Source organism: Elephas maximus, chromosome 4 (assembly GCF_024166365.1).
Source record: "Elephas maximus indicus isolate mEleMax1 chromosome 4, mEleMax1 primary haplotype, whole genome shotgun sequence".
NCBI classification, from domain to species: Eukaryota; Metazoa; Chordata; class Mammalia; order Proboscidea; family Elephantidae; genus Elephas; species Elephas maximus.
Window position 1 is genome coordinate 117,104,701 of NC_064822.1, and position 24,294 is coordinate 117,128,994.

The window sequence follows — 24,294 nt, forward strand, 5'->3', positions numbered from 1 at the left end:
CGCTCTCAGGTCAGATGCCATTTACTCCGCCCGCTACGATGGCTCCGGCCACATGGAGGTGCTTCGGGGACACGAGTTTCTGTCGCACCCGTTCGCAGTGACACTGTACGGGGGGGAGGTATACTGGACAGACTGGCGGACAAACACGCTAGCCAAGGCCAACAAGTGGACCGGCCACAATGTCACCGTGGTACAGAGGACCAACACCCAGCCCTTCGACCTGCAGGTGTACCACCCCTCCCGGCAGCCCATGGGTAAGGGGCCTGGGGCCGAGTAGCCTTTAAGAGAGGTGGAGTGCCTAGAATAGGAGAGGCCTGTGCTGGGCTAGCAGAGTGGGCCAGCCTGTTGACAGAGGGGGGTCTGGCAGCCCTGCCAGCACCCAACCGCCTGGGCTAGGGAGGGGGCAGGTGGAGGAGGAGGCGATGGTCCAGGTGAGAAAGGCCAGGTAGCAACTAAGAAGTCACAGGATGTTCTTGCTTCTCTGCCCCCTTCCTGACTCCCAGCTCCCAATCCATGTGAGGCCAATGGAGGCCGGGGCCCCTGCTCCCACCTGTGTCTCATCAACTACAACCGGACTGTCTCCTGCGCCTGCCCCCACCTCATGAAGCTCCACAAGGACACCACCACCTGCTATGGTAGGGAGGCCCCTTCCTCAGGAGCCAGTGGGAAACTGAGGCTGGAGGGGATGGTCTGAAGCACCCAGGCTCCCAGTTGTAAGTGAAGGTAGGGAGGGTGCAGATAGGAGAGGTTCTAGAACCAGCTACTGTAGTTAAAAAGTGGCTGGTACTTTGGCAGGGAGGTCACACCCAAGGTGGGGACTTTCTGATGGCCAGGGACCAGTGACAAACAGAACCAGGAGGAGGGGCCGCAATCTGGGTGGGTGGAAGCATGGAGGTGGGAGACTGCCCCCAATGACCTGCCCTATGCCCCACAGAGTTTAAGAAGTTCCTGCTATACGCGCGTCAGATGGAGATCCGGGGTGTGGACCTGGATGCCCCCTACTATAACTACATCATCTCCTTCACGGTGCCTGACATTGATAATGTCACTGTGCTGGACTACGATGCCCGCGAGCAGCGTGTGTACTGGTCTGACGTGCGTACACAGGCCATCAAGAGGGCCTTCATCAATGGCACCGGCGTGGAGACAGTCGTATCTGCAGGTCTGGCCTGGCTGGACCCCACCCAGCCCTTGCTCCAAACCCTGGTCTCTCAGTCCTAATACTCCTTCCCTAAAGCTTTTACCCTCTCAGGGCTCTCCTCCTAGGGTCCCCCAAATCCTTTATCCTCACAGAACTTCCCTTCAGGCTCCCCTACCTGGACTTGACTCCTGATCCTTATTCCCCCCACAAACTAGGCCTGGCTCCCCACCCCCAGGCCCCCAGCCTCTAAGTGCCTGACAGCCCTGCCAGCACCCAACCACCTGACTCCCTCTTGTGCCCCAGACTTGCCAAATGCCCATGGGCTGGCTGTGGACTGGGTGTCCCGAAACCTCTTCTGGACGAGCTATGACACCAACAAGAAGCAGATCAATGTGGCCCGTCTGGATGGCTCCTTCAAGAATGCTGTGGTCCAGGGCCTGGAGCAGCCCCACAGCCTGGTTGTCCACCCCCTGCGTGGGTCAGTCCAGGGCTCAGGGCAGGAGAGCATGGGTGTGGGCCTGGGGAGAAGAGGACTCTGACACCCCCTTCCACTTCCCCAGGAAACTCTACTGGACAGATGGTGACAACATCAGCATGGCCAACATGGACGGCAGCAACCGCACCCTGCTCTTCAGTGGCCAGAAGGGCCCTGTGGGTACGAGCTTGCCCTCCTGCCTGCCCTACAGCCCTGCCATAATTCCTGGGCCCTGAGATGTTGATGGGGTGCCCTGTTGCCCTTGTTGCCCCCCTGAACTCCCAGCCTAGTGCTTGTTTCCTGAACACCTTCCCCTGAAACTGTACCCCTCTCACTTCCATTCCTGTTGGCACAGCTGGTCAGGCTTCCATGCCCCCAGCCCTGGTGCCAGGCCCCTGGCAGTGACATCCCCCTCTTCCAGGCCTGGCAATCGACTTCCCTGAAAGCAAGCTCTACTGGATCAGCTCCAGGAACCACACCATCAACCGCTGCAACCTGGACGGTAGCGGGCTAGAGGTCATTGAAGCCATGCGGAGCCAGCTGGGCAAGGCCACCGCCCTGGCCATCATGGGTGAGGGCCGCTGGACAGGGGCAGGGACCAGGAGCTGAGCAGGCCAGGCCAGACTGACTGGGGAGACGGCAGCTGATCTGGGGGTGGCCTGGAGAGGGGGGGTGGTGGGCACTGGCCTGCTGATTAAGGTCCACAGGTCCTTCAGGAGAACGGGGTGTGGTGGGGCTTCCCAAGGGTCTCATGCCCTCCTGCCGTCCCAGGGGACAAGCTGTGGTGGGCAGATCAGGTGTCGGAGAAGATGGGCACGTGCAACAAGGCTGATGGCTCAGGGTCCGTGGTCCTGCGGAACAGCACCACCCTGGTGATGCACATGAAGGTCTACGATGAGAGCACCCAGCTGGGTGAGAAGCAGGGCTCAGAGGGGCATGCCCCCAGGGGCGGGCCACAGGGCCACAGGAGGGAAGGGAGCGAGCAGGGGACAGAGTCTGCACTGGGCTTCACTCACCTCTTCCCAACTCATCCACCCAAAGGGGCTCCTTTCACTAATTCTCACAAAGTTGTCATACATAGTTGTGGCAGCCCTGGTCACAGGAGCCAGGGAGCTGGGAGGCAGAAGCCCTGGGAATTGGTTGGATGGTGAACCCCCAAGGTCCAGGGTAAATATGATGACCATCCTTCCCCTAAGCAACATCAGGCCCAAAGGCAGGTCCTGATGATCAGAACCGGAGGAGGGTCACCTGACCCCATCTCTCTGCTTCCCTTCCCACCCCAGACCATGAGGGCACCAACCCCTGCAGCATCAACAATGGAGACTGCTCCCAGCTCTGCCTGCCCACGTCGGAGACAACCCGGTCCTGCATGTGCACAGCCGGCTACAGCCTCCGCAGTGGACAGCAGGCCTGCGAGGGTCAGTGCCTGCCCCCCAACCCCACCCTTTAGGAAGCCTCCACTGTGTTGGGTGCTGTGGGGGAGTCCAGGGACAGAAGTCCCTGTCCCTGCACTCGGGCTCTGTAGCCTTAACCTGAAGATGGGCCAATATGTAGGAGAAACTGGATCATGACGTGACTCAGACTCTGCTCCCCGCAGCAGGATTTTGTGGCACAGTGGTTAAACGCTGGGCTGCTAACTGAAAGGTTGGTGGTTCAAACCCACCAGCAGCTCCGCAGGAGAAAGATGTGGCAATCTGCTTCCGTAAAGATTACAGTCTTGAAAACTGTGGGGCAGTTCTACCCCGTAGGAGCACTATGAGTAGGAATCGACACAACGGCAATGGGTTTTGTGTTTTAGACATCAGCAGGCTGTCAGTCAGTCAGGGCCAGCTTCCTGGAAGAGGTGTGCTATGAGCTGGGTTTTATAGGACAAGTGGGATTTAGATGTGTGGTTACAGGAGGAGGGATGACATGCAAGACAAGGGGTGTGGCTACAGCAAAGCTCAGGGGAATCTGCAGGATGTGGGCAGGGGCCCTGAGGCCCAACCCCAGAGGAGGGAGCGGGGAGGACAAGTCTGAGTGATTAGGCCTTGAGGTAAGGCGGGGCTACTGTAGGTTCCATGAAAGGAGTGACTGGAAAGTGGTGTTTGGGGAAGATTAGCCTGGGGGCAGAGAAGGCTGAATGGGGAGGGAGGGGCCGAGGTAGTTAGACCTGTTAGGAGGCTATTAGAGTAATCCAGTGGGTGTCCAGGGACTGGCCTGGGCTGGGGTTACAGCTGGGTGGAAGAGAATGTCTCCAAAAAACCAAGGCAAGCCTGGCGATCTGCTTCTCAGAGGTTGCAGCCTTGAAAACCCTATGGAGCAGTTCTACTCTGCACACACGGGGTCGCCGTTAGTCCAAATCAACGGGACGGCGCTAACAACAGCAACCGAGGACAGCATTTCCTAAAGTGCGTCCCTTGGAACCCCTTCCTTTGCTGTGGGTAAACAGTTACAGGTTCAGCCAGGGTGGAAGGTGTTTTTTGCACCAGAACTTCTCAGAGCCTTGAGCCTGCTCATGTGCACGAGGGGTTTTCAAGAGAGGGCTCTAGCATTTACGGTTTCCCCAAACTCGCTCGACCATTCTCTTATTCACGGAGACTGAGCAACCAGGGCCCATTTGGGGATTCATTTTGGGACATGTTGTATCAAAAGAATAAAGGTGAGGAAAGATTCTGGGATCTGTGGATAGTGGGAGCTCAAAGTAATGGGAAAACTTGAGGCTGGCTCAGGAGCGAGGTGTTAGGAATGTTGAGTTTTAGGTGTTGGAGAGAGGGTGCGGCACAGACCAGACAGGGGGATGCTGAAGAGGAAACTAAGATCAGGCTAAGCACTGAGCTGGAAGTCCAGATGTTGGAGTCATCCAGTCCCAACTGCCCTGTCTGACCCTGCCCATACTCCTTCCTAATGGGCTTTGGGGTGCAGGGTTATAGTGGGTGAAGCGTGGACCGGAAGGCTGTGTTCAGGAAGAGACATCCAGTCTCCGCTGCCCTCTAGTGGTGGCTCTGGGTCTTGCAGAGGGTCCCCAGTGCATCTGGGATTTCCCCTCCTCCGTGCCTCAGGCTGTGGAGCTTGCAGGGGGTGATGCCTGGGGAAGATATCAAAGAAGAAGCAGAGTAGTTTGAGGGTAGCAGAAGCAGAGCTGAAAGGAATACCCTTGTGCTTCAGGTGTGGGTTCCTTTCTCCTGTACTCCGTGCACGAGGGCATCCGGGGAATCCCTCTGGATCCCAATGACAAATCAGACGCCCTGGTCCCAGTGTCGGGGACTTCTCTGGCTGTGGGCATCGACTTCCATGCTGGTGAGCCATTGGTGGTGGGAGGGGGTGAGACACAGCCCAGGAGCTCTGGGGTCCATGAGAGGCTGCCAGAACCCAGCTTGAGGGGGAGGCACTTAACCACAACCGCCCTCTTCTGCCCCATCTCCACTTCTAAGCACTGTGAACCCCAGTACTCACTCACCTCCATACTGAGCCTCATATGGTTTTGGACCCTCCTCGCCCTTGCCTTGTTAGACATTCCGTCTCTGCTTCCCCACCTCTAGAAAATGACACTATTTACTGGGTGGACATGGGCTTGAGCACCATCAGCCGGGCCAAACGGGACCAGACATGGCGCGAGGATGTGGTGACCAATGGCATTGGCCGCGTGGAGGGCATTGCAGTGGACTGGATTGCAGGTAAATGGGGGGGAGGCATTGTGGGCTCAAGGGAAGCAAAGGACTGGGTGGAGGGTGGGATTTCAGAAGGAAGGCTCTGAGGAAAAGGGGGAGTCAGGACCTGATGGCGGGGTAACAGGGATGTCTAGGGCTGGGAGGGAAACAAAGTACATCATCCCCACCCAACCTCCTAAGCCCCACCAACTCCCTCCTCAGGCAACATCTACTGGACGGACCAGGGCTTCGACGTCATCGAAGTTGCCCGGCTCAATGGCTCTTTCCGATATGTGGTCATCTCCCAGGGCCTGGACAAACCACGGGCCATCACTGTCCACCCGGAGAAGGGGTGAGGAACTGGACAGGCTGGGCACGTCCCAGCCTTGGCTCTGGTCTGGGCCCAGTCACTCTGGCCACAGCCCACCCAAGCAAGGCTCACTCTCCAGTCCAAGAGAGAGCCTGGAGAGATGTAATGTCCTATCCCTGGTCCAATCCATCCCTGGGTGCTGCTCAGTGAGGGCTGGGAAAGGGCAGAACTTCTGGGGAGGCTCTGCCATGGTCTGGGAACTGAGCCTCCCCACCCTCACCTCCACCACAGGTACTTGTTCTGGACTGAGTGGGGCCAGTATCCACGAATTGAGAGGTCTCGACTAGATGGCACAGAGCGAGTGGTGCTGGTGAATGTCAGCATCAGCTGGCCCAATGGCATCTCAGTGGACTATGAGGTTTGGATGCAGACATGGTCCTAGGGCAAGGGTTTGATCCCCGTGCTCTTAGGGAAGCATCCCTTACCCTGGGCTCTGCTTTTCCTTGAGTCTCCCTGTGATGAGCCCCCACTCAGTGGAAAGATAGAGACTGGGGGAGCCATGGGCCCTCCTGACCCTGCCCCTTACCCAGAGCAGGACTGTGCCATCAGCAGTGATCTATAGGTCAGTATATCATCTGGTCAGAGGGAAGGGAGGATATGGAGGAAAGAGTAAAAAGAGGCAGGAGTGAGTGGGGAAAGCTGAACTGAGGGCCCACTCAGAGGCCTACATGTCCCCAGCTGTTGAGACTTGGGGCTGGAGGAGAGGAAATGGCCCTGGAGCTGAGGTGGCCGCTCTGGCCTGCAGGATGGGAAGCTGTACTGGTGTGATGCACGGACGGACAAGATAGAACGGATTGACCTAGAGACAGGCGAAAATCGCGAGGTGGTTCTGTCCAGCAATAACATGGACATGTTCTCAGTGTCTGTGTTTGAAGAGTTCATCTACTGGAGTGACAGGTGAGGCCTCTGACTTGGTCATCACCCCTTCCTGTCTGTTCCCATCCTCCTGGCTCCAATGGACGCTGTGCCCATGGTCTATCCCTCCCCCTAGAACTCATGCCAATGGCTCCATCAAACGCGGGAGTAAAGACAACGCGACGGACTCTGTGCCCCTGCGAACAGGCATCGGTGTCCAGCTCAAAGACATCAAAGTCTTCAACCGGGACCGGCAGAAAGGTGAGGAACTTGGGCTGAAGAGGAGAGGCTGAGAAGGGCCACTCTCACCTGGAGGTGTTCTCTCCCCAGGGATCCCAGAGTGAGAGGGGCTGGGAGAGAAGTTAGATCCAAAGGGGGGACTTGCCAGTGACCCCAGAGACCCAGGGATAAGAAGGAGAGGTGAAGCAGCTCTGAGGCTGATCTGGGTGTTGTTTGCAGGCCCTGGAGGTTGTCTGAACTGGGGATATCAAGGCACCCACAAGAGTACCCACCTCAACTGAGATGGAGCAGGGCCTCATCTTCACAATAACCTCCTCCTTCCCCTTCCCCTCCCTCCCAGGCACAAACGTGTGTGCAGTGGCCAATGGCGGGTGCCAGCAGCTGTGCCTGTACCGGGGCGGTGGGCAACGGGCCTGCGCCTGCGCCCATGGGATGCTTGCCGAGGATGGGGCCTCGTGCCGCGAGTATGCTGGCTACCTGCTCTACTCAGAGCGCACCATCCTCAAGAGCATCCACCTGTCAGATGAGCGCAACCTCAATGCTCCGGTGCAGCCCTTCGAGGACCCAGAGCATATGAAGAACGTCATCGCCCTGGCCTTTGACTACCGAGCAGGCACCTCTCCAGGCACCCCCAATCGCATCTTCTTCAGCGACATCCACTTTGGGAACATCCAGCAGATCAATGACGATGGCTCTGGAAGGACCACCATTGTGGAAAGTAAGCCCAGACTCCAAGTCTTCCCAGGGAGTGGGTGGTGGGTGGTGGGCAGGGAGGGTCCCCTGACCCTCAGGGCAGAAAATCTTTAGACATCAGCCAGCTCACATCAGCGTGGGTCTGAATCTTGCCTGACACCTGGACCCATTCTAGTGATTTGGAAGTTTCCTTATTCGGAGTCAGAATTGGCCTTCCCCTTAGTCCACCGCACTGGTCTTGGTCCTGCCTATAGGGCTACACAGCATAAGCCAAACATCTCTTCTGTGTAGCCCAGTGGTTATAAGCACAGGCTGAAGAGACGGACCTGGGTTCAACCGCAGACGCTTAGGATTTCAGTCCCTGTGGCCTCTCTCAGCCTAGGCTCCCTCATCTGTGTAAAAAGGCAGGAGTCCATAAGCGATGCAGTGAAAACTCGGGTCAGCACAGGGCACGCCACGTAGTCCTTGCTCCATGAAGAGTAGTGATGGTTGTTAGAGCTGTCATCCACAGGACAACCTTTCAGCTCTTTGCAGACTGCCTGGTGGCAGAACAGTTAAGCGCTCGACTGCCAATCTGCAAGATTGGCAGTTTGAACCCACCCAGTGGCTCTGCAGGAGAAAAGACCTGGTGGTCTGCTTCTGTGAAGATTACAGTTCTACTCTATCACCTGTGGTTGCTATGAGTCAAAATCGATTTGGCACCCAACGAGAACAGTTTTCTCTTTTCATGCTGGATGCCCCCAGGTCCTTTGACTCATTATTTATTCATCTAGTCCATAAAGACTGGCCAGGCACTGAGCTGGGTGCTGGATATACAGTGATGAAAAAAACAGACCTGTTCTTTCAGCTTCCTCTGGACATATTCTGCTTCACTTTGTCCAGGTTGTCTGTCTAAAAATGTAGTGTCCAAAGCTGAACTCAATACTCTGTAACTGTAGCTTGATCAGGAGAGACTGGCATAACTGTCACTACCCTTGCTCAGACTACAGTACTTCTAATATTGCAACCTTTTGGCAACCACATTGTCAGACAGCCTGAAGCCAGCAAAACCCCTGAGTCCTTTTCTTTTGAACTGCTGTTCAGCTGTAGGTCTCTCATTGTGCATTTAGTGCTTTATCCTGAGTTTAAGAAGTTTTCTTTATAAAATAATCCAGTGCAGGGTCTCTTCAAGCAGGCTGCTCCTCAATACAGCCCAAGTAGGGTTCGATTTATTGAAATCCAGTTTCCACCCAACTTGGCAGAACTCTAGCTCCAAAAAAGTATGACTACCACCTAAAGCCAAATCTGCCCAAAGGGGGAGTTGTAGGAAGAAAGGTGAGGGAGATGGACCATGGATCATTTTGGTGGAAAATAGGAAGGGGTGGGAGGGGTCAGAGCCCTCCCTGCCTGCCCCTACACACTCTCCAACTCCCACACTTGCCCTCCCAACCCCCATGTACCAGGGGATCGGGAGACCCAGAGCAGGCCAGGCTGCCCCCTTAGCTTCTGCCCAGGTTGCCCCCTTCAGCTCTGCTCTCTTGTCCCTCCTGACCCACCATCACTCCTGTCTCCCCCAAGATGTGGGCTCCGTGGAAGGCCTGGCTTACCACCGTGGCTGGGACACACTCTACTGGACAAGCTACACGACGTCCACCATCACCCGCCACACTGTGGACCAGACCCGCCCAGGGGCATTCGAACGGGAGACAGTCATCACCATGTCTGGGGATGACCACCCTCGGGCCTTCGTGCTGGATGAGTGCCAGAAGTGAGCTATGGGCCTGAGGGGGAAAGTAGGGAAATAGGGGGCCAGGGAAACCCAGGCAGGGAATGGGGAGCAGTGTGAGGGGAAGTTGGGGGGCCACAGGGTGGCAGAAACTCCACCCTGTGAGAGGCAGGAGGGGCAGGCTCTAATCCAAAGCTCGACCACTTTTTTGCTGTGTGAGCTTGGGTGAACTGTGTAACCTCTCAGAGCTTCAGTTTCCTCATCTATGATGTGAGGATAATACTATTTCAGGTGTCTGAACCAAGGAGAGGATCAGGGGATGTGAAGAACATTGCTGACGTTGTGAAAATTGATTCGTGCATCAGACAGCCATGTTGGAGGCACATGTTAGCTCAGTCTCTCTGTATCTCAGGGACTGAAAGCTTTGGGCAAAGAATATTCATTGAACACTGGCTGTGTGAAAGCCCCAGGCTGGGCCCGTTCAAGCCACCTGGCTGGGGAGATAAATCACATTCACAGGAAGCAATAATGACCCGCACAGGGCTGTATGGGATGGTCAGGAGGAAGAACAGAGGTGATGGGTCAGCACAGGGCCCGGGAGTGGGAAAGCTGGGGAAGGGCAGTCTAGACAGGGGGGCGTGTCTGAGCAAAAGCCTGGAGGAGGGAAAGTTCAAGGCGGGAAGGACAGCAGAGGGAACCCTACCCCCTGGGGACCTAGGCAGGCCTAAGGGTGGCACGGGAAATTGGGGTCTTTTTGCAAAGGAGTTGAAAACACAAGGCAGGAAGAGCTGGGGAGGAAACACTGGTTGGGGGGTGCTCTCAGCTCTCTCCCCATGGAGGTCCCTCCAGTCTCTGCCTGCTCTGTTCTCTGGCAGGACCAGCCCTGCCCTCACCACGAGCTACCCCCCTTGCCTTAGCAATCCTGACCCACATGTGAACAAAACTCTTTTCCCCTGAATTCAGCAGCGCTTGGAATTTTTTCAAAAAGCTTTACTAGGAAACTAAGGAACAAACAAAACCCAAAAGCAACTACATAGAAATGGTGAGTGTACTGAGCCTAGGTTCCTTTCCCTGGGGTAATTCAAGTCCAGCCCAGCCAGCCAACCTGGCACAGCTGACCCAGCACAAGGACCCTCTGTTCTCCCCGCCTCGCCCTGCCTGGTGGGGCTGTCTGACTCCTCACAGCTGATGACAAACCTTAGGGACTTCACCTATCGGGCTGGCCCCAGGGCCTGTCTCTTGTAGGCCTGGAACCTCTGTGGAGGGCCCTCTTGCTGGACCCCCTGCCTTTCAGCCCCCCATCCCAGAGGCACCAGTCAACCTCACAGCCTCAGAAGCTCCTCACACCTGGCCACCAAGTTCCTTTCCTCTGGGCCCAGGGGATGTAGTCATTCACTCAGCAAATGCTTCTGAGAACCGATGAGGTGCTGAGAATGCAGTGGAGAATGAGACAGACATCAGCCCTGGCTCATAAGGTGGAGAGCTTATTCGATTCCACTCATGATGAGGCTGCGGCGGCTCTCTGGGAATGTAACAGGACCTGCCTGACCCAGGCGGACATGGGGCACTTGTTGGGGAGGCAACATGTGAGCTGAAGGGTAATGAGTTGACTGAAGGAGAGGCAGGACACAGAGGCTTTAGGAGGAAGAGCTGACCTGTCTTGGAGAAGGCCCTCCCATGATCAGAAGGAGCAGGCATTTTAGAGGAGCTGGAAGGAGCCTGTATGAACCCAGACAGGGGGAGCACAGAGCTACAGACAACCAGCTTCCTGCTGAGCCTGTCTGCATGGCACTGGGGACTCACCGATGGGCTCAGGGAGTTCACAGAGGAGGGTTAGAAAGTCTCCCACATGCCTGGTTCTGGTGGACTGCCCCCTCAGGACAAGCCTCTCTCCCCTCCCTCTCCACGTTCTCTTCCTGGGGAGTTGTTTACCAGACTCAATCTAGGGTTGCATCCTGTGTAACTCTACCACACGTAGCAGTCTGTCAGCGGTAAGAGGAAATCCTTTCACCACAGGTACTGAGCTGGACTCCACCTGAGGGTGTGGAAGACCCTGGTGGGGACCAACAAGTCCAAAAAAATGACTCTAGCAGCCACCCCTAAAAACCATAAACCTTTGCCATCGAGTTAATTCTGACTCATAGCAGCCATCCCCAAGACACCTGTTTTCTCTTTTGGAGGCCAGAGGGAGATGACACCTCCCTCCAAACTCCGTGCCACGTCTCATTCTGATTCCAGAGGCATCAGAAGCCCCTGCCCCTTCTCCAGGACGAGCCTTAGGCTCATAAGCTCCAGAGCAGCCAGCATCTGCCAAAGGGAGAAGGAGCGTCATTCTCCCACTGAGCACAGTGGACGGAAGCGATTCACTGGTGGGAGGGGGCGTAAAAAGAGTGAGACCTGGAGAGGTATGAGGAGACAAGTACACCAGGTGGAGGAGAGAGCTGTGGCCAGAACAAGGGAGCGCAGAGGGGAGGGGTGCAGAGGCATTGGGGTGGGAGGCAGCGGGTAGTCCTGTCAGAGAACTGGAGAACAGCATTTGGGTTTCCAGTAGCTCGGTGGTTCTCAAACTTCAGTATGCACGAGGATCACCTGAGGAGCGCTGAAAGGCCCTGGTTCCTTGGCCCCATCCCAGACCTAACTGAGTGAGAATCTTGGGATCTGAGGGTCCAGGAGTCATGACTGAATGCAGGGGTCTGAGGATCACACGTTGCCACAACCCAGTGTAGTGCTTGACCATCCCTGGTCCTTCCACCTCATCTCCCAAACCTCACCACTACTCCCCCCGCAGAAGCACGGCATAATTGGGAGCCGGTGCTATCCCATCGCCTCCTTTACTAGTGAGGAAGCCAAGTCTCAGAGGGGTGAAGGGGCTCATTCAAGGTCAGAGCTAATTCAAGGTCAGAGCTGGGGCTCAAACCCCACATAGCAAAAGGCTAAGTTATGGAGAAGGTGATTCTCTAGGATTTCTTGAAGGGAGGATCTACGTATCCCTGAGACTAAGACACACTAGACACTCAACAAGGGTTTACTGGGTGATTTGGAAAAGAGTCAGGTTCACTGCAGGGATAAATCATAGAAGAGAGTCACGTAGTATTTGCCATCTCTCACTGAGATGGATATTAACTGCTTTCATCTCTCAACCACTCTGAATCAGGTATTACTATCCTGACTTCATAGAGGAGGAAACCGAGGCACAGGGAGGTTCATAACTTACCTAAGGTTACCTATCTGGTGCATGTTGGAGCCCACAGAGCCTGACTCACTTTGCACCACTGTCTCTCAGTACACAGGGATGGTGGTTTCACACACACTGAGGTATGCACACACACAGGCACACGCACACACCTGCACACGTGCATACATAGTACATGAACTGTCTGTACTACAGCCCATTCCTTCCTGGGCATCTGGGCTGTGTTCACCTTCATGGGCTCTGAGGTTGGCTGTGCTCTGGGGTCTGGCTCATACCTTGGCCGGCCCCTGGGTTCTACACACCCTGGCCTGTGCTCTCCATGCGGGTTCCTGGGTGCTCCTGGTGGGTTCTCTGGCGTTGACTTCGGATCCCTCTACCCCTCTCATTCCCCAGCCTGATGTTCTGGACCAACTGGAACGAGCAACACCCCAGCATCATGCGGGCGGCCCTGTCAGGTGCCAATGTCCTGACTCTCATCGAGAAGGACATCCGCACACCCAATGGCCTGGCCATCGACCACCGGGCCGAGAAGCTCTACTTCTCTGACGCTACCCTGGACAAGATTGAACGGTGCGAGTATGACGGCTCCCACCGCTATGTGAGTCTGCCAGGGTGGGCAGGTGGGGGGCTGGCGTGAGGGGAGGCTGGGGTCAGGGGAGGGCCTGTCAGCCAAGGAGGAGATTGTCCAGGCACAGAGAGCCAGCACAGGGAGGTGACGTGGCATGGTGGGAAGAGCTGGGACAGAATGAGGCCTGGCACTGGCACTTCACTGTGCAGCCTTGGGCAACCCCTAGCTTGCCTGGGCTTGGTTTCCTCATCAATTAAATGAGGAAGATGACTAGAGGCCACTGTGGGTTCTTCCCATTCTGTGACTGTCAGGGTCTGTGCCAGTGCCAGGCCCCCCTCATCCCTGGAGCAGAGTCAGGTGAGAGGCCTGAGCTGGGCCCGTGACGCTGACAGTGCTGTGCCCACAGGTGATCCTGAAGTCGGAGCCGGTCCACCCGTTCGGGCTGGCAGTGTACGGGGAGCACATCTTCTGGACCGACTGGGTTCGGCGGGCAGTGCAGCGGGCCAACAAGTTCGTGGGCAGTGACATGAAGCTGCTGCGTGTGGACATTCCCCAGCAGCCCATGGGCATCATCGCCGTGGCCAATGACACAAACAGCTGTGAGTAGTGCTACCACCCCCAGCTTTATGTCCTGCCTACCCACCTGTATGTACACACACTTCACCCTGGGTCCTGCCCCCTAGGGCTTCCATGTGCAACACAAACCTGCACACCTTCATCCCCAAGAAACTCCATGACACCTAATACTCCTGCAGGGAGCAGTGGTGGTTCCATGGCAGAATTCAGGCCTTCCGTGCACCTCACCCACAGGCACCACCCTTCTGTCGGTGGAGGCTTGCATGTTGCTGAGGTATTGAACAAGTTTTATCGGAGCTTCCAGACTAAGACAGACTAGGAAGAAAGGCCTGGCGATCTATTTCTGGAAATCAGCCAGTGAAAACCCTATGGATCACAGTGGTCCGATCCCATTGTGCACAGGGTCACCCCAAGTTGGGAGGTGACTGGATGGCAGCCAGCAACAACAACACCCCTCTGCTTCAGGTCTCCAAAACATCAGTGCATACACACACACAGACTTGCATACACTTGGGCCCCTGTCCTCCAAAGCCCTCACTCTCCTGCATACTCACATACACACACATCATAACATCCCCCACAGGGTCACATCTTGGGCACACCCACCGCATGCCCTGGTCATCCCCACCTGGAGCCACACACTCCAGAACCTAATCACACTCCACCCCAGGCTCTGCCTGCACCCATCCTCAGCATGCCTACACACAGACCCGCTCACACCAGCCTGGCTGACAGCAGTTCACACAGACAGGTCCACGGCTTTCCCAGGCCTCCCACACACTCCCCATACACGCCCTGAGATCCGTGCTGCACACATGACCTCAGGGCTCCTTAGACTAGGACCTCCCTGAAACACACTACCAATCCTACGCCACCCTCTATAAGACAAGCACATTCTCAACCGTAGACCCATCCCAGAACATTCCTCACCGCAGGCCTCCCCGTAGCAGCCTTCCCTGCCAGCACCCCCAGCCCTCTCCAGTGTGTCATCCCCACTCCACCGTGCACCGCTTTGCCAGGGCCAGGAAGCACAGTGACGCTGTATGTGGGTGGGGGCGTGTGTGGGGCACAGCAGCCAGCATTCTTCAGCCCGACTCTGGCCCACCCCTGCCTCAGGTGAACTTTCCCCATGCCGCGTCAACAACGGGGGCTGCCAGGACCTGTGTCTGCTCACCCACCAAGGCCACGTCAACTGCTCCTGCCGAGGAGGCCGTATCCTGCAGGAGGACTTCACCTGCCGGGGTGAGGGGGGCTGGCAGGGACCCTGGGACTGGAGCTTCCTCCTCCCAGGCTCTCCGACAGCTCGGCCGCACCCCACCCCAGGAGAAACAGGATGATCTCCATCCTGATGGGGCGGGGAGGACGCCAGGGTCCCCAGCACTTAGGCTCACTGTGTTCCGTTCCCCACCCCCCAGCGGTAAATTCCTCATGCCGAGCCCAAGACGAGTTCGAGTGTGCCAGTGGGGAATGCATCAACTTCAGCCTGACCTGCGACGGTGTCTCCCACTGCAAGGACAAGTCCGATGAGAAACCCTCCTACTGCAGTAAGGAGCCCACCCCAGCCCCTGCCATCCCAGAGCTCCCCAAGCCCTTCATCCCGACTCACCAGCCTCAGCCCCCACAGGGTGGACACGGGAGTGAGAGGAGCACAGACTCCATGGCCCAGCCCCATGACCCGCGAATGAGCGCATTAGCCCGTGCCAGGCCCATAGCAGAGACCGACACACACTCGTCAAGGAAGTAAACACACAGCATCTCACTGGAGGTGCCCCCTTCTCTGTACCCTGTGCTGACTGGTGCCTCAACCCCCTGCACAGACTCACGCCGCTGCAAGAAGACTTTCCGCCAGTGCAGCAACGGGCGCTGTGTGTCCAACATGCTGTGGTGTAACGGGGCAGACGACTGCGGGGATGGCTCTGACGAGATCCCCTGCAACAGTGAGTGGACGCTGCTGGCCTGCCGTGCCCTGGGCCTTGGACCCCTCATTTGAGCCTGACCTCCTGCCCTGTGTCTTGAGCCTCTCCCCCCCACACCCCCACTGCTGAGCTCTTGTCCCCAGGCCCCAAAGGCTCTGGTTCAGGACACCCTTATGACGGGCCCAGGGCAGGTGCTTTGGCTGCTCCTGGCCCGAAGGGGAGGCCTCTGGCTGATGGCCCTGGCGGGTGCTGTTCTAGAGACAGCCTGTAGTGTGGGCGAATTCCGCTGCCGAGATGGGACCTGCATTGGGAACTCCAGCCGATGCAACCAGTTTGTGGACTGTGAGGACGCCTCGGATGAGATGAACTGCAGTGAGTGATACTTGCCTTCCTGTCTCTCCTGGGCTCTGCAGCCCAGCTCTCTCTCCTGCCCCTCCCATACTTTGGGCACTTCTGCTCCTGTCCTTGTTCCTCTCTGCCTCGCTGTGCCCCCACATGCCAGCTTCAGTGCCCACACCCTGTCCCTGTCAGGCTCTTCTGCCCTGGGATCCAGGGAGGGCATGGAGGGCTCCACAGCGCCTCATCATGGACAACTTCCTGGCAGACACCTCTGTCTGAAACACACAAAGGGGCTGTGTGGGCCAGTAGCTGCCCTGGGGAGGGCGGGTTTTGGGGGAGCCAGATATCACCTCTTACTGCCCACCCCCGCAGGCGCCACTGACTGCAGCAGCTACTTCCGCCTGGGGGTGAAGGGCGTGCTCTTCCAGCCCTGCGAGCGGACCTCCCTCTGCTATGCCCCAAGCTGGGTGTGCGATGGAGCCAACGACTGTGGTGACTACAGCGACGAGCGGGACTGCCCAGGTCCGGCCAGTGGGCAGGTATGCAGCGGGTGGCAGGCCCCAAGGGTGGGAGTTCCCTCATACCTTCCCTTGCTCCCCAGGTATGAAGCGCCCCAGGTGCCCCCTAAATTACTTCGCCTGCCCCAGTGGGCGCTGCATCCCCATGAGCTGGACATGTGACAAGGAGGACGACTGTGAGCATGGCGAGGATGAGACCCACTGCAGTGAGTGACCGCCAGCACCCCACCATCCCAGTGGGAGCCCAGAGGACCTTGTGCTGGGGGTGGAGGGGCTTCACCAGAGCCACAGGGATCCTGGCCAGGCCCCAACTCTTAGTCCCCTCCTTGGAGAGGGGTGTGCCACGGCCTTCACACTCCAGACTTGGGCTCAGTACGGGGGACCATTTCTCTGGTTCTTACTGAGCCTCCTAAAAGAGGAGTACTGTGGTATCTCTCCCATCCTTCCCTGGCGTCTGCCTGCCCAGCTGAGTGTCCACCACCTCCCTTCTCCTCCCAGTCTAACTATGGTTTCCGGCTGCCCTAGACAAATTCTGCTCCGAGACCCAGTTCGAGTGCCAGAACCATCGCTGCATCTCCAAGCAGTGGCTGTGCGATGGCAGCGATGACTGCGGGGATGGCTCAGACGAGGCAGCTCACTGTGGTGAGAGGAGGCGGGAATCGGGTGGGGTACCCCAGGTAGGGAGGGACGCTGCATGCGCACACATGTACACCCACGCATGAGCACACGGCACCGCATAGCAGGGCTGACGTCATCACAGCTGCCCAGCTGGGGTGGGGGAGGGTGGGCAGCAGGGACCTGCTCCTGAGTCTCTCAGTGGCTCCTATTCCCCCAACAGAAGGCAAAACATGTGGCCCCTCTTCCTTCTCCTGCCCGGGCACCCACGTGTGCGTGCCTGAACGCTGGCTCTGTGATGGGGACAAAGACTGTGCTGACGGTGCTGATGAGAGCGTCGCAGCTGGCTGCTGTGAGTGGCAGGGGCCACAACGAGTAGGGGTGGACGGGAAATGGCCACAGACTCACTTGACAGAGGGAGAAACTGAGGTTGAAGGAGAGGAAGTGGCTTTAGTGAGGGTCACACAGTCAGTTGGTGGCAGAGCCATGTCTACAACCCAGGTGTCCAGACTCCCCATCCAGTGCTGCTTCCATTCTACCAAGGGCAGGGGGGTCAGTTCAAAACTGAGGGCTGGGAGAGGCAGTGGGCCGGGAAGGGGTGCTGGGGCCCGGCTGAGGGCTGTGGCCGCCTCTGCCCACAGTGTACAACAGCACCTGCGACGGCCGTGAGTTCATGTGCCAGAACCGCCAGTGCATCCCCAAGCACTTTGTGTGTGACCATGACCGTGACTGTGCAGATGGCTCCGATGAATCCCCTGAGTGTGGTGAGCCATGGAGCTGCCCGGGAGGCAGGGTCTGCCCATGCGGGGCATAGGCTGTGCCCAGGGTACCTACTTCACCAGCTCCTCCTTCCCCCAGAGTACCCAACCTGCGGTCCCAATGAGTTCCGCTGTGCCAATGGGCGCTGTCTGAGCTCCCGCCAGTGGGAGTGTGATGGTGAGAACGACTGCCACGACCAGAGCGATGAGGCTCCCAAGAACCCACATTGCACCAGCTCAGGTGGGCCCCACGCAGCTCCTCTGCGCATCCTCACCCCTTCTTCCCCATTCCCAGACTGCCCACGGTCCCACTGACCTGCCACCCCTGTCCCCCCAGAGCACAAGTGCAATGCTTCGTCCCAGTTCCTATGCAGCAGCGGGCGCTGTGTGGCCGAGGTGCTGCTTTGCAACAGGCAGGATGACTGTGGCGACGGCTCGGATGAGCGTGGCTGCCACATCAACGAGTGTCTCAGCCGCAAGCTCAGTGGCTGCAGCCAGGACTGTGAAGACCTCAAGATTGGCTTCAAGGTGTGCCCAGCCCCGCAGTGGGCAACTCCACTTCCCCTGGCCTGGCAGGAACTCCTTTTTCCACTCCCTCACTCATTCATTCACTCGTTCATCCATTCCTTTAGCAAGTGTTCATTCCCAGCACCTACCCTGTGCCAGGCAGTGTTCTAGGCACTAGGGATGCAGCAGTGAGCAGGAACCTCTGCTTGGCTGGATGCTGCTTCTGTTTGGAATGTAGAAGCCAGCAGGATTTGCTGTCAGACAGGATGAGGGTGTGAGAGAAAAGGGAATGCAGATGTCAAGTAGGCACCAGACATACATTCTGGAGTTCAAGGGATAGGTCCAGACTGCAGATGGAAATCTGGCCATCATCACCGTCAAGATGCTGTCCAAATGCATGAGCCTAGATAAGGTCCCCAAGGAGTGAGTGTAGCCTGGCTCTGGCCTGGCCCTGGCCTGGCCCTGGGGGCTCACCAATGCTGAGAGTTCAAAGCAATGAGGGGACTGGCAGAGGAGCCGCTGCTGGGGTGGGAGGAGACTAGCCAAGTGAGGAAGGCGTTTCAAGGAGGAGAGCATGATCAGCTCTGTCAAATGATGCCCTGGGCCATGTAGAATGAAGCCTGAGCCTCCTTCTTTGGGTGGAGAAACACAGAGGCCACTGGTGGCCTCAGAGAGTGGTTTCAGTGGGGGTGAGAACCAGCCTGCTGGGTGGGTTGGTTGGGTTGACTTCTCCCTCTCGTCCAAGCCAAGAGAGTGTAGACCAGGCATTTCCTCCCTGCGGTCCCCTTACGCCATCCCCAGGTATCGCTAATTATCAGGAAGTCCTCCATACATCTGACCTCTCTTAGACCGGTGCTCCCTCCCCACCAGCATGGTTGAGCTTCCGCCCCAGAGTTAGCTGTCCAGGGTGGGAGAAGTTGGAGCCCCGAGAGGGCTTCTAACCCCAGGTCTGAAGGGTGTGAGACCCGCAGCTTTTGGGGCATGGTGTTCACCACACAGGCCCCTGCACCACCTCAGCCCCGGGCTCTCTTTGCTCACAGTGCCGCTGCCGCCCCGGCTTCCGGCTAAAGGACGACGGCCGAACGTGCGCGGATGTGGATGAGTGCAGCACCACCTTCCCCTGCAGCCAGCGCTGCATCAACACCCACGGCAGCTACAAGTGTCTGTGCGTGGAGGGCTATGCCCCCCGCGGCGGCCACCCCCACAGCTGCAAAGCTGTCACTGGTATGATGGGCACTTGGAGGGGGCGGGGAGGACTAGAAGTGCCCCAGCCAGGCACCAAGCCCAGGATCCTCTGTCTCCAGACGAGGAGCCCTTTCTGATCTTCGCCAACCGGTACTACCTGCGCAGGCTCAACCTGGATGGTTCCAACTACACGCTGCTCAAGCAGGTACCAAAGCCAGGCCCTCTGCACCCAGCCCGTCTCCCCATGTCAGCCCAGAGGTCCTTCCTCAACCAGTACTGCCTTCCCTGTTCTCTCCACCAGGCCGGTGGGCATCACCCCCTATTGAGTTCTCCAGCCCGCTGGCTCTCTCCCCAGAGATAAATAGGCCCCTGCTGTCATACCCAGCATCTTCCACTCTCCCCACCCCCAAATCCAGGGCCTGAACAACGCTGTCGCCCTGGACTTTGACTACCGAGAGCAGATGATTTACTGGACAGACGTGACCACCCAGGGCAGCATGATCCGAAGGATGCACCTTAACGGAAGCAGTGTGCAGGTGACAGATGGGGGCCCAGGAGCCAAGCCCCCAAGCACCCCGCCCCTGTGTTGTAAGGTCATCTCCCCTTCTCTCCAACTTCCTACAAAGATTATTTTCTTCTTTCACCTTCCCCCACTGAGTCGTTGCATGATTCTGCCTGGTCTAGCATCTCCCTCTTCTCCAAGCTCATAGAGCGCAGATGAGGCAATCCCTCCCTATCTTCCCTCATGCCATCCCCAGGTCTCCCTAGTTATCAGGAAGTCCCACCTTATGTCTGACCTCCCTTAGACCGATGCTCCCAGCCACTGTGGGCTTGCTCTGTCCTATAGAGGACTGGGGCCTCTTCTGAGCACCTACTTAATGTGGGGCACGGGCAGGGCACATTATAACCACTGTCCTTCCAATAACACTGGGCGAATGAGCCCGGTCCCACTTTACACATAGAGGAAGCTGAGCGTCCTACCCCAGGTCACCCAGGGCTCTCACTTCCCTGCCCCTGCCTGTAGGTGCTGCACCGGACAGGCCTCAGCAACCCCGACGGGCTGGCTGTGGACTGGGTGGGTGGCAACCTGTACTGGTGCGACAAAGGCCGGGACACCATCGAAGTGTCCAAGCTCAATGGGGCCTATCGGACGGTGCTGGTCAGCTCTGGCCTCAGTGAGCCCAGGGCTCTGGTGGTCGACGTGCAAAATGGGTATGTGGGCAAGGAGGGTTGCCAGAGCCCCTGAAAGCACACAGTCCACTCAGGTGGACTGATGGTAGAACCTCTCAGGGCTCACTGCCTACCCACCTTCCAGGTACCTGTACTGGACAGACTGGGGTGACCACTCCCTGATTGGCCGAATCGGCATGGATGGGTCTGGCCGCAGCGTCATTGTGGACACCAAGATCACGTGGCCCAATGGCCTAACACTGGACTACGTCACCGAGCGCATCTACTGGGCTGATGCCCGTGAGGACTACATTGAGTTTGCCAGCCTGGATGGCTCCAATCGCCATGTTGGTCAGTGTGCCAGTGGGGCCACCTGGGCCAGCAGACGGGGGGTCTGAAGCTACCGGGCATCAGGCCTTGCCATGTATAGTCCAGGATGACGGGGCCTCAAGGATGGGAAAGTTGGAAGGTGGGGGTTGAGGAATTCCAGCCCTCCCCCACTTCCCCGGAGGAAGCCATGAAGTATTGTAGAGGATGACCCTCTATTGGACAGTCCTGGGTTTGAATGCTAGCTCTGCCACTTCTTAGCTCTGCAATGGTGGGAAGCCACTTACCCGTCTGCAACTGGGGATCACACTTACCTCATAGGGTTGTTGTGGGACCTAATGAGGCCCCATAGGTAGGCACCTGGCAGGTCCTCAGCACTGACCAGTCGTGCTGTCTTCCCACTGCTCACAGTGCTGAGCCAGGACATCCCACACATCTTTGCACTCACCCTGTTTGAGGACTATGTCTACTGGACTGACTGGGAGACAAAGTCCATCAACCGAGCCCACAAGACCACGGGTGCCAACAAGACACTCCTCATCAGCACGCTGCACCGGCCCATGGACTTGCATGTCTTCCATGCCCTGCGCCAGCCAGATGGTAAGGAGGCCAGGAGTGAGGGCATTTGGAGGGTAAGGCAGCCCAAGGGACCCAGCCCCAGCAGTTAGGACACCCACAGTCTCAGCAGGGGCTCCTGTCCCATCCCTTCGCCAGCATTGATTGGGCACTCCCAGCCAGGCACCGGGAAACTCAGGGAGGGTATAGACAGGGGATGGTCCAGCCCTTGGGAAGCTGCAGCCCACCCTGGGTCCAGCCCTGGAGTCAGAACAGTGAGAGCCCAAAGTCCATCAAGTAGGCCTCAAGAGAAGGGCGGCCCTGGGCACAGCCTACCCAGGCAGGCTTGGAAGGCAGGCTGAAGGAGGGCACAGCTGAGGCCTGGTGCTGGGCTCCTTAGGCCTGGCTGCCCCTGACCCTGTGACCTTGAGAGAGTCCTCTCCTGTCTGCCTTCAGCTCCCTCCTGAAGGAGGCAGGATTTAGACCCACCCAGCTCTGCCCAGGATAGTGGGTGGGACAGCCATTTGCAAGACCAGATCACGTGTTACTCGTGAATGCCTCCCTCTCTTGGCCAGAGGCCAGCGGCTTGGCAAGCAGTGGCCTGTAGGTGGGCCCAGCCCGCCGCCCTTCAACCGCTTTTCCTCTGGCAGTGCCCAATCACCCCTGCAAGGTCAACAACGGTGGCTGCAGCAACCTGTGCCTGCTGTCCCCTAGGGGTGGCCACAAATGTGCCTGCCCTACCAACTTCTACCTGGGCAGCGATGGGCGCACCTGTGTGTCCAACTGCACAGCAAGCCAGGTGAGGGCTCCCCCTCCTCACCCCCTTCACCGGCACCCCATCCCCCAGCTCCCCACTTCCTCCTCAGAGCCCAATACCTGCTCGAATAGCCTCACGCATCTGGTTTTCCCACGCTAACACCCCCGCATTTCTTGCCTACCTCTTGTCTCCCCACAGCAATACTTTTATACCAGTCCTCTCACACAAGCACCCCCACACCCTAACCCTGCCCCTTCCTCACCAATACCCCTGACCCTTTCCTCCACACACCCATCATACCCAACCTCCCATCCAGCTCAACCTCCCCGCAAAATACTCGGACCCCTCCACCCCTTTGAAGTATCCCAGCCCCTCAAAAGAAAACCTTCTGAGTTCCCCAGACCCCCACCAACCCCTCTTGCCCCCACCTGCCCTCCAGTTTGTGTGCAAGAACGACAAGTGCATCCCCTTCTGGTGGAAGTGTGATACCGAGGACGACTGCGGGGACCACTCGGATGAGCCCCCGGACTGTCGTGAGTGCCCAGGGCAGGGGTGGCAGGAGGGGCCTCACAGGCTGCGTCTGGGCGGCCTGACTCCAGAGAGACCGCAGCCGGCCATGCCTACCCCCGGCTCTTCTGACGCCCAGCTCCCCTCCCTGGCAGCTGAGTTCAAGTGCCGTCCAGGACAGTTCCAGTGCTCGACAGGCATCTGCACAAACCCTGCCTTCATCTGTGATGGGGACAATGACTGCCAGGACAACAGTGATGAGGCCAACTGCGGTAAAGGGCTGCCCCCATTCCCTGTGCCCCTCTTCCCCAGGATTTGGGGATTTCATATTGTACCAAGGGCACAGGAAGCTCCTGTCAACAGCAGCCATCCCTCCAGGCTGGCCTCCTGCTGCTCAACACCCTGAGCCTGCCCCGCCGCTCCTTGCCCCTTCATCCTCACGGCCACCGTTAGTTACCCTGGCCTCCCCACCGTCCCCCCAGACATCCACGTCTGCTTGCCCAGCCAGTTCAAGTGCACCAACACCAACCGCTGCATTCCTGGCATCTTCCGCTGCAATGGGCAGGACAACTGTGGAGACGGGGAGGATGAGAGGGACTGCCGTGAGTGCCCAGGGCTGGGGGCCAGGAGCGGGCTGTGGGGGACGGGCATGGAAGCATGAGTCACGTTGAAATCTCCCCACTGCTTCTTCGAGAGGCCTTGGCTGCCCTACAGCAGCCGTGTGAGATGGGCAGCATAAATTACATTGGGCGTAACTTGGTTTGCTCATAAAATCATCATGCTTGCTATTGAGGTGCACAGATCCAGAAAACAAAAAGCTTAACAATTGGAGGGAAGGTAGGGGAGGCAGGAATAAACTGTTCCTTCTTCCCAAGAAATGGCCGGCAGGATGGGGGCCAGGGCTTGGAGGGGGAAGACTGTGATCTTGAGCTGGGTGGGTGACATGACAGGCAGATCCTCATTCTCTCACCCACGACCCTACCCCCTACAGCTGAGGTGACCTGTGCCCCCAACCAGTTCCAGTGCTCCATTACCAAGCGCTGCATCCCCCGCGTCTGGGTCTGTGACCGGGACAACGACTGTGTGGACGGCAGCGACGAGCCCGCCAACTGCAGTGAGTTGCCTAGTGCTCCCGTAGCTCCCATCTCCCCCACACCTGGCAGCCTGGGTCCTCAACATGTGACTCCTCAGGGGCCACTCCCACCCACTCCCCCACCTCATGGCACACCACGCCCTCACACCCAGCCCGGCCCTTGCAGCCCAGATGACCTGCGGAGTGGACGAGTTCCGTTGCAAGGACTCGGGCCGCTGTATCCCGGCGCGCTGGAAATGTGATGGAGAGGACGACTGTGGGGACGGCTCAGATGAGCCCAAGGAAGAGTGTGGTGAGTGGGGCTGCCCAGCACGCTGCCAGGGGAAGGCATTCTGCTTGGGTGGGGGGTAGCACCCAGGAACTGCAGGGGGAGTTCAGGGACTGACCCTGACTATCTCTCATCATGGCCCTGGGACTGGGCTTCCTGTGCCCACCGTGGGACTGGCACAGGGAGGCTTCTCCCGCGTCTTCTGTGCCCCCACTCGCACCTCATCTGCACGTACCTCTGCGGAATCTTCTCTGCCTGTCCCACAGGATCTGTTAATCCCTTCCTACAGCAGCTCCCCACCCACTCATATCCCTCCTCCCCCATAACCTCCTCT

General features: G+C 57.9%; 1 protein-coding gene across 1 annotated transcript in view; it reads left to right on the forward strand.

The window, feature by feature from the left end:
* LRP1 (LDL receptor related protein 1) overlaps positions 1–24,294 on the forward strand; it is an 83,964-nt gene that overhangs the window by 48,753 nt on the left and 10,917 nt on the right. Inside the window, exons 27-67 of the mRNA XM_049883636.1 lie at positions 10–254; positions 504–635; positions 935–1,162; positions 1,445–1,619; positions 1,702–1,796; positions 2,038–2,187; positions 2,388–2,528; positions 2,900–3,034; positions 4,764–4,895; positions 5,138–5,272; positions 5,468–5,597; positions 5,847–5,973; positions 6,361–6,512; positions 6,607–6,731; positions 7,051–7,428; positions 8,961–9,150; positions 12,695–12,899; positions 13,276–13,468; positions 14,562–14,687; positions 14,861–14,989; positions 15,263–15,382; positions 15,620–15,733; positions 16,073–16,222; positions 16,302–16,424; positions 16,744–16,860; positions 17,057–17,185; positions 17,475–17,597; positions 17,692–17,832; positions 17,929–18,119; positions 19,139–19,322; positions 19,403–19,488; positions 19,700–19,819; positions 20,308–20,495; positions 20,599–20,804; positions 21,192–21,380; positions 21,986–22,134; positions 22,532–22,625; positions 22,755–22,871; positions 23,082–23,201; positions 23,591–23,713; positions 23,859–23,984. Coding sequence (XP_049739593.1) covers positions 10–254; positions 504–635; positions 935–1,162; positions 1,445–1,619; positions 1,702–1,796; positions 2,038–2,187; positions 2,388–2,528; positions 2,900–3,034; positions 4,764–4,895; positions 5,138–5,272; positions 5,468–5,597; positions 5,847–5,973; positions 6,361–6,512; positions 6,607–6,731; positions 7,051–7,428; positions 8,961–9,150; positions 12,695–12,899; positions 13,276–13,468; positions 14,562–14,687; positions 14,861–14,989; positions 15,263–15,382; positions 15,620–15,733; positions 16,073–16,222; positions 16,302–16,424; positions 16,744–16,860; positions 17,057–17,185; positions 17,475–17,597; positions 17,692–17,832; positions 17,929–18,119; positions 19,139–19,322; positions 19,403–19,488; positions 19,700–19,819; positions 20,308–20,495; positions 20,599–20,804; positions 21,192–21,380; positions 21,986–22,134; positions 22,532–22,625; positions 22,755–22,871; positions 23,082–23,201; positions 23,591–23,713; positions 23,859–23,984 — 6,233 coding nt within the window. The remainder of the gene's footprint in view (positions 1–9; positions 255–503; positions 636–934; positions 1,163–1,444; positions 1,620–1,701; positions 1,797–2,037; positions 2,188–2,387; positions 2,529–2,899; positions 3,035–4,763; positions 4,896–5,137; positions 5,273–5,467; positions 5,598–5,846; positions 5,974–6,360; positions 6,513–6,606; positions 6,732–7,050; positions 7,429–8,960; positions 9,151–12,694; positions 12,900–13,275; positions 13,469–14,561; positions 14,688–14,860; positions 14,990–15,262; positions 15,383–15,619; positions 15,734–16,072; positions 16,223–16,301; positions 16,425–16,743; positions 16,861–17,056; positions 17,186–17,474; positions 17,598–17,691; positions 17,833–17,928; positions 18,120–19,138; positions 19,323–19,402; positions 19,489–19,699; positions 19,820–20,307; positions 20,496–20,598; positions 20,805–21,191; positions 21,381–21,985; positions 22,135–22,531; positions 22,626–22,754; positions 22,872–23,081; positions 23,202–23,590; positions 23,714–23,858; positions 23,985–24,294) is intronic.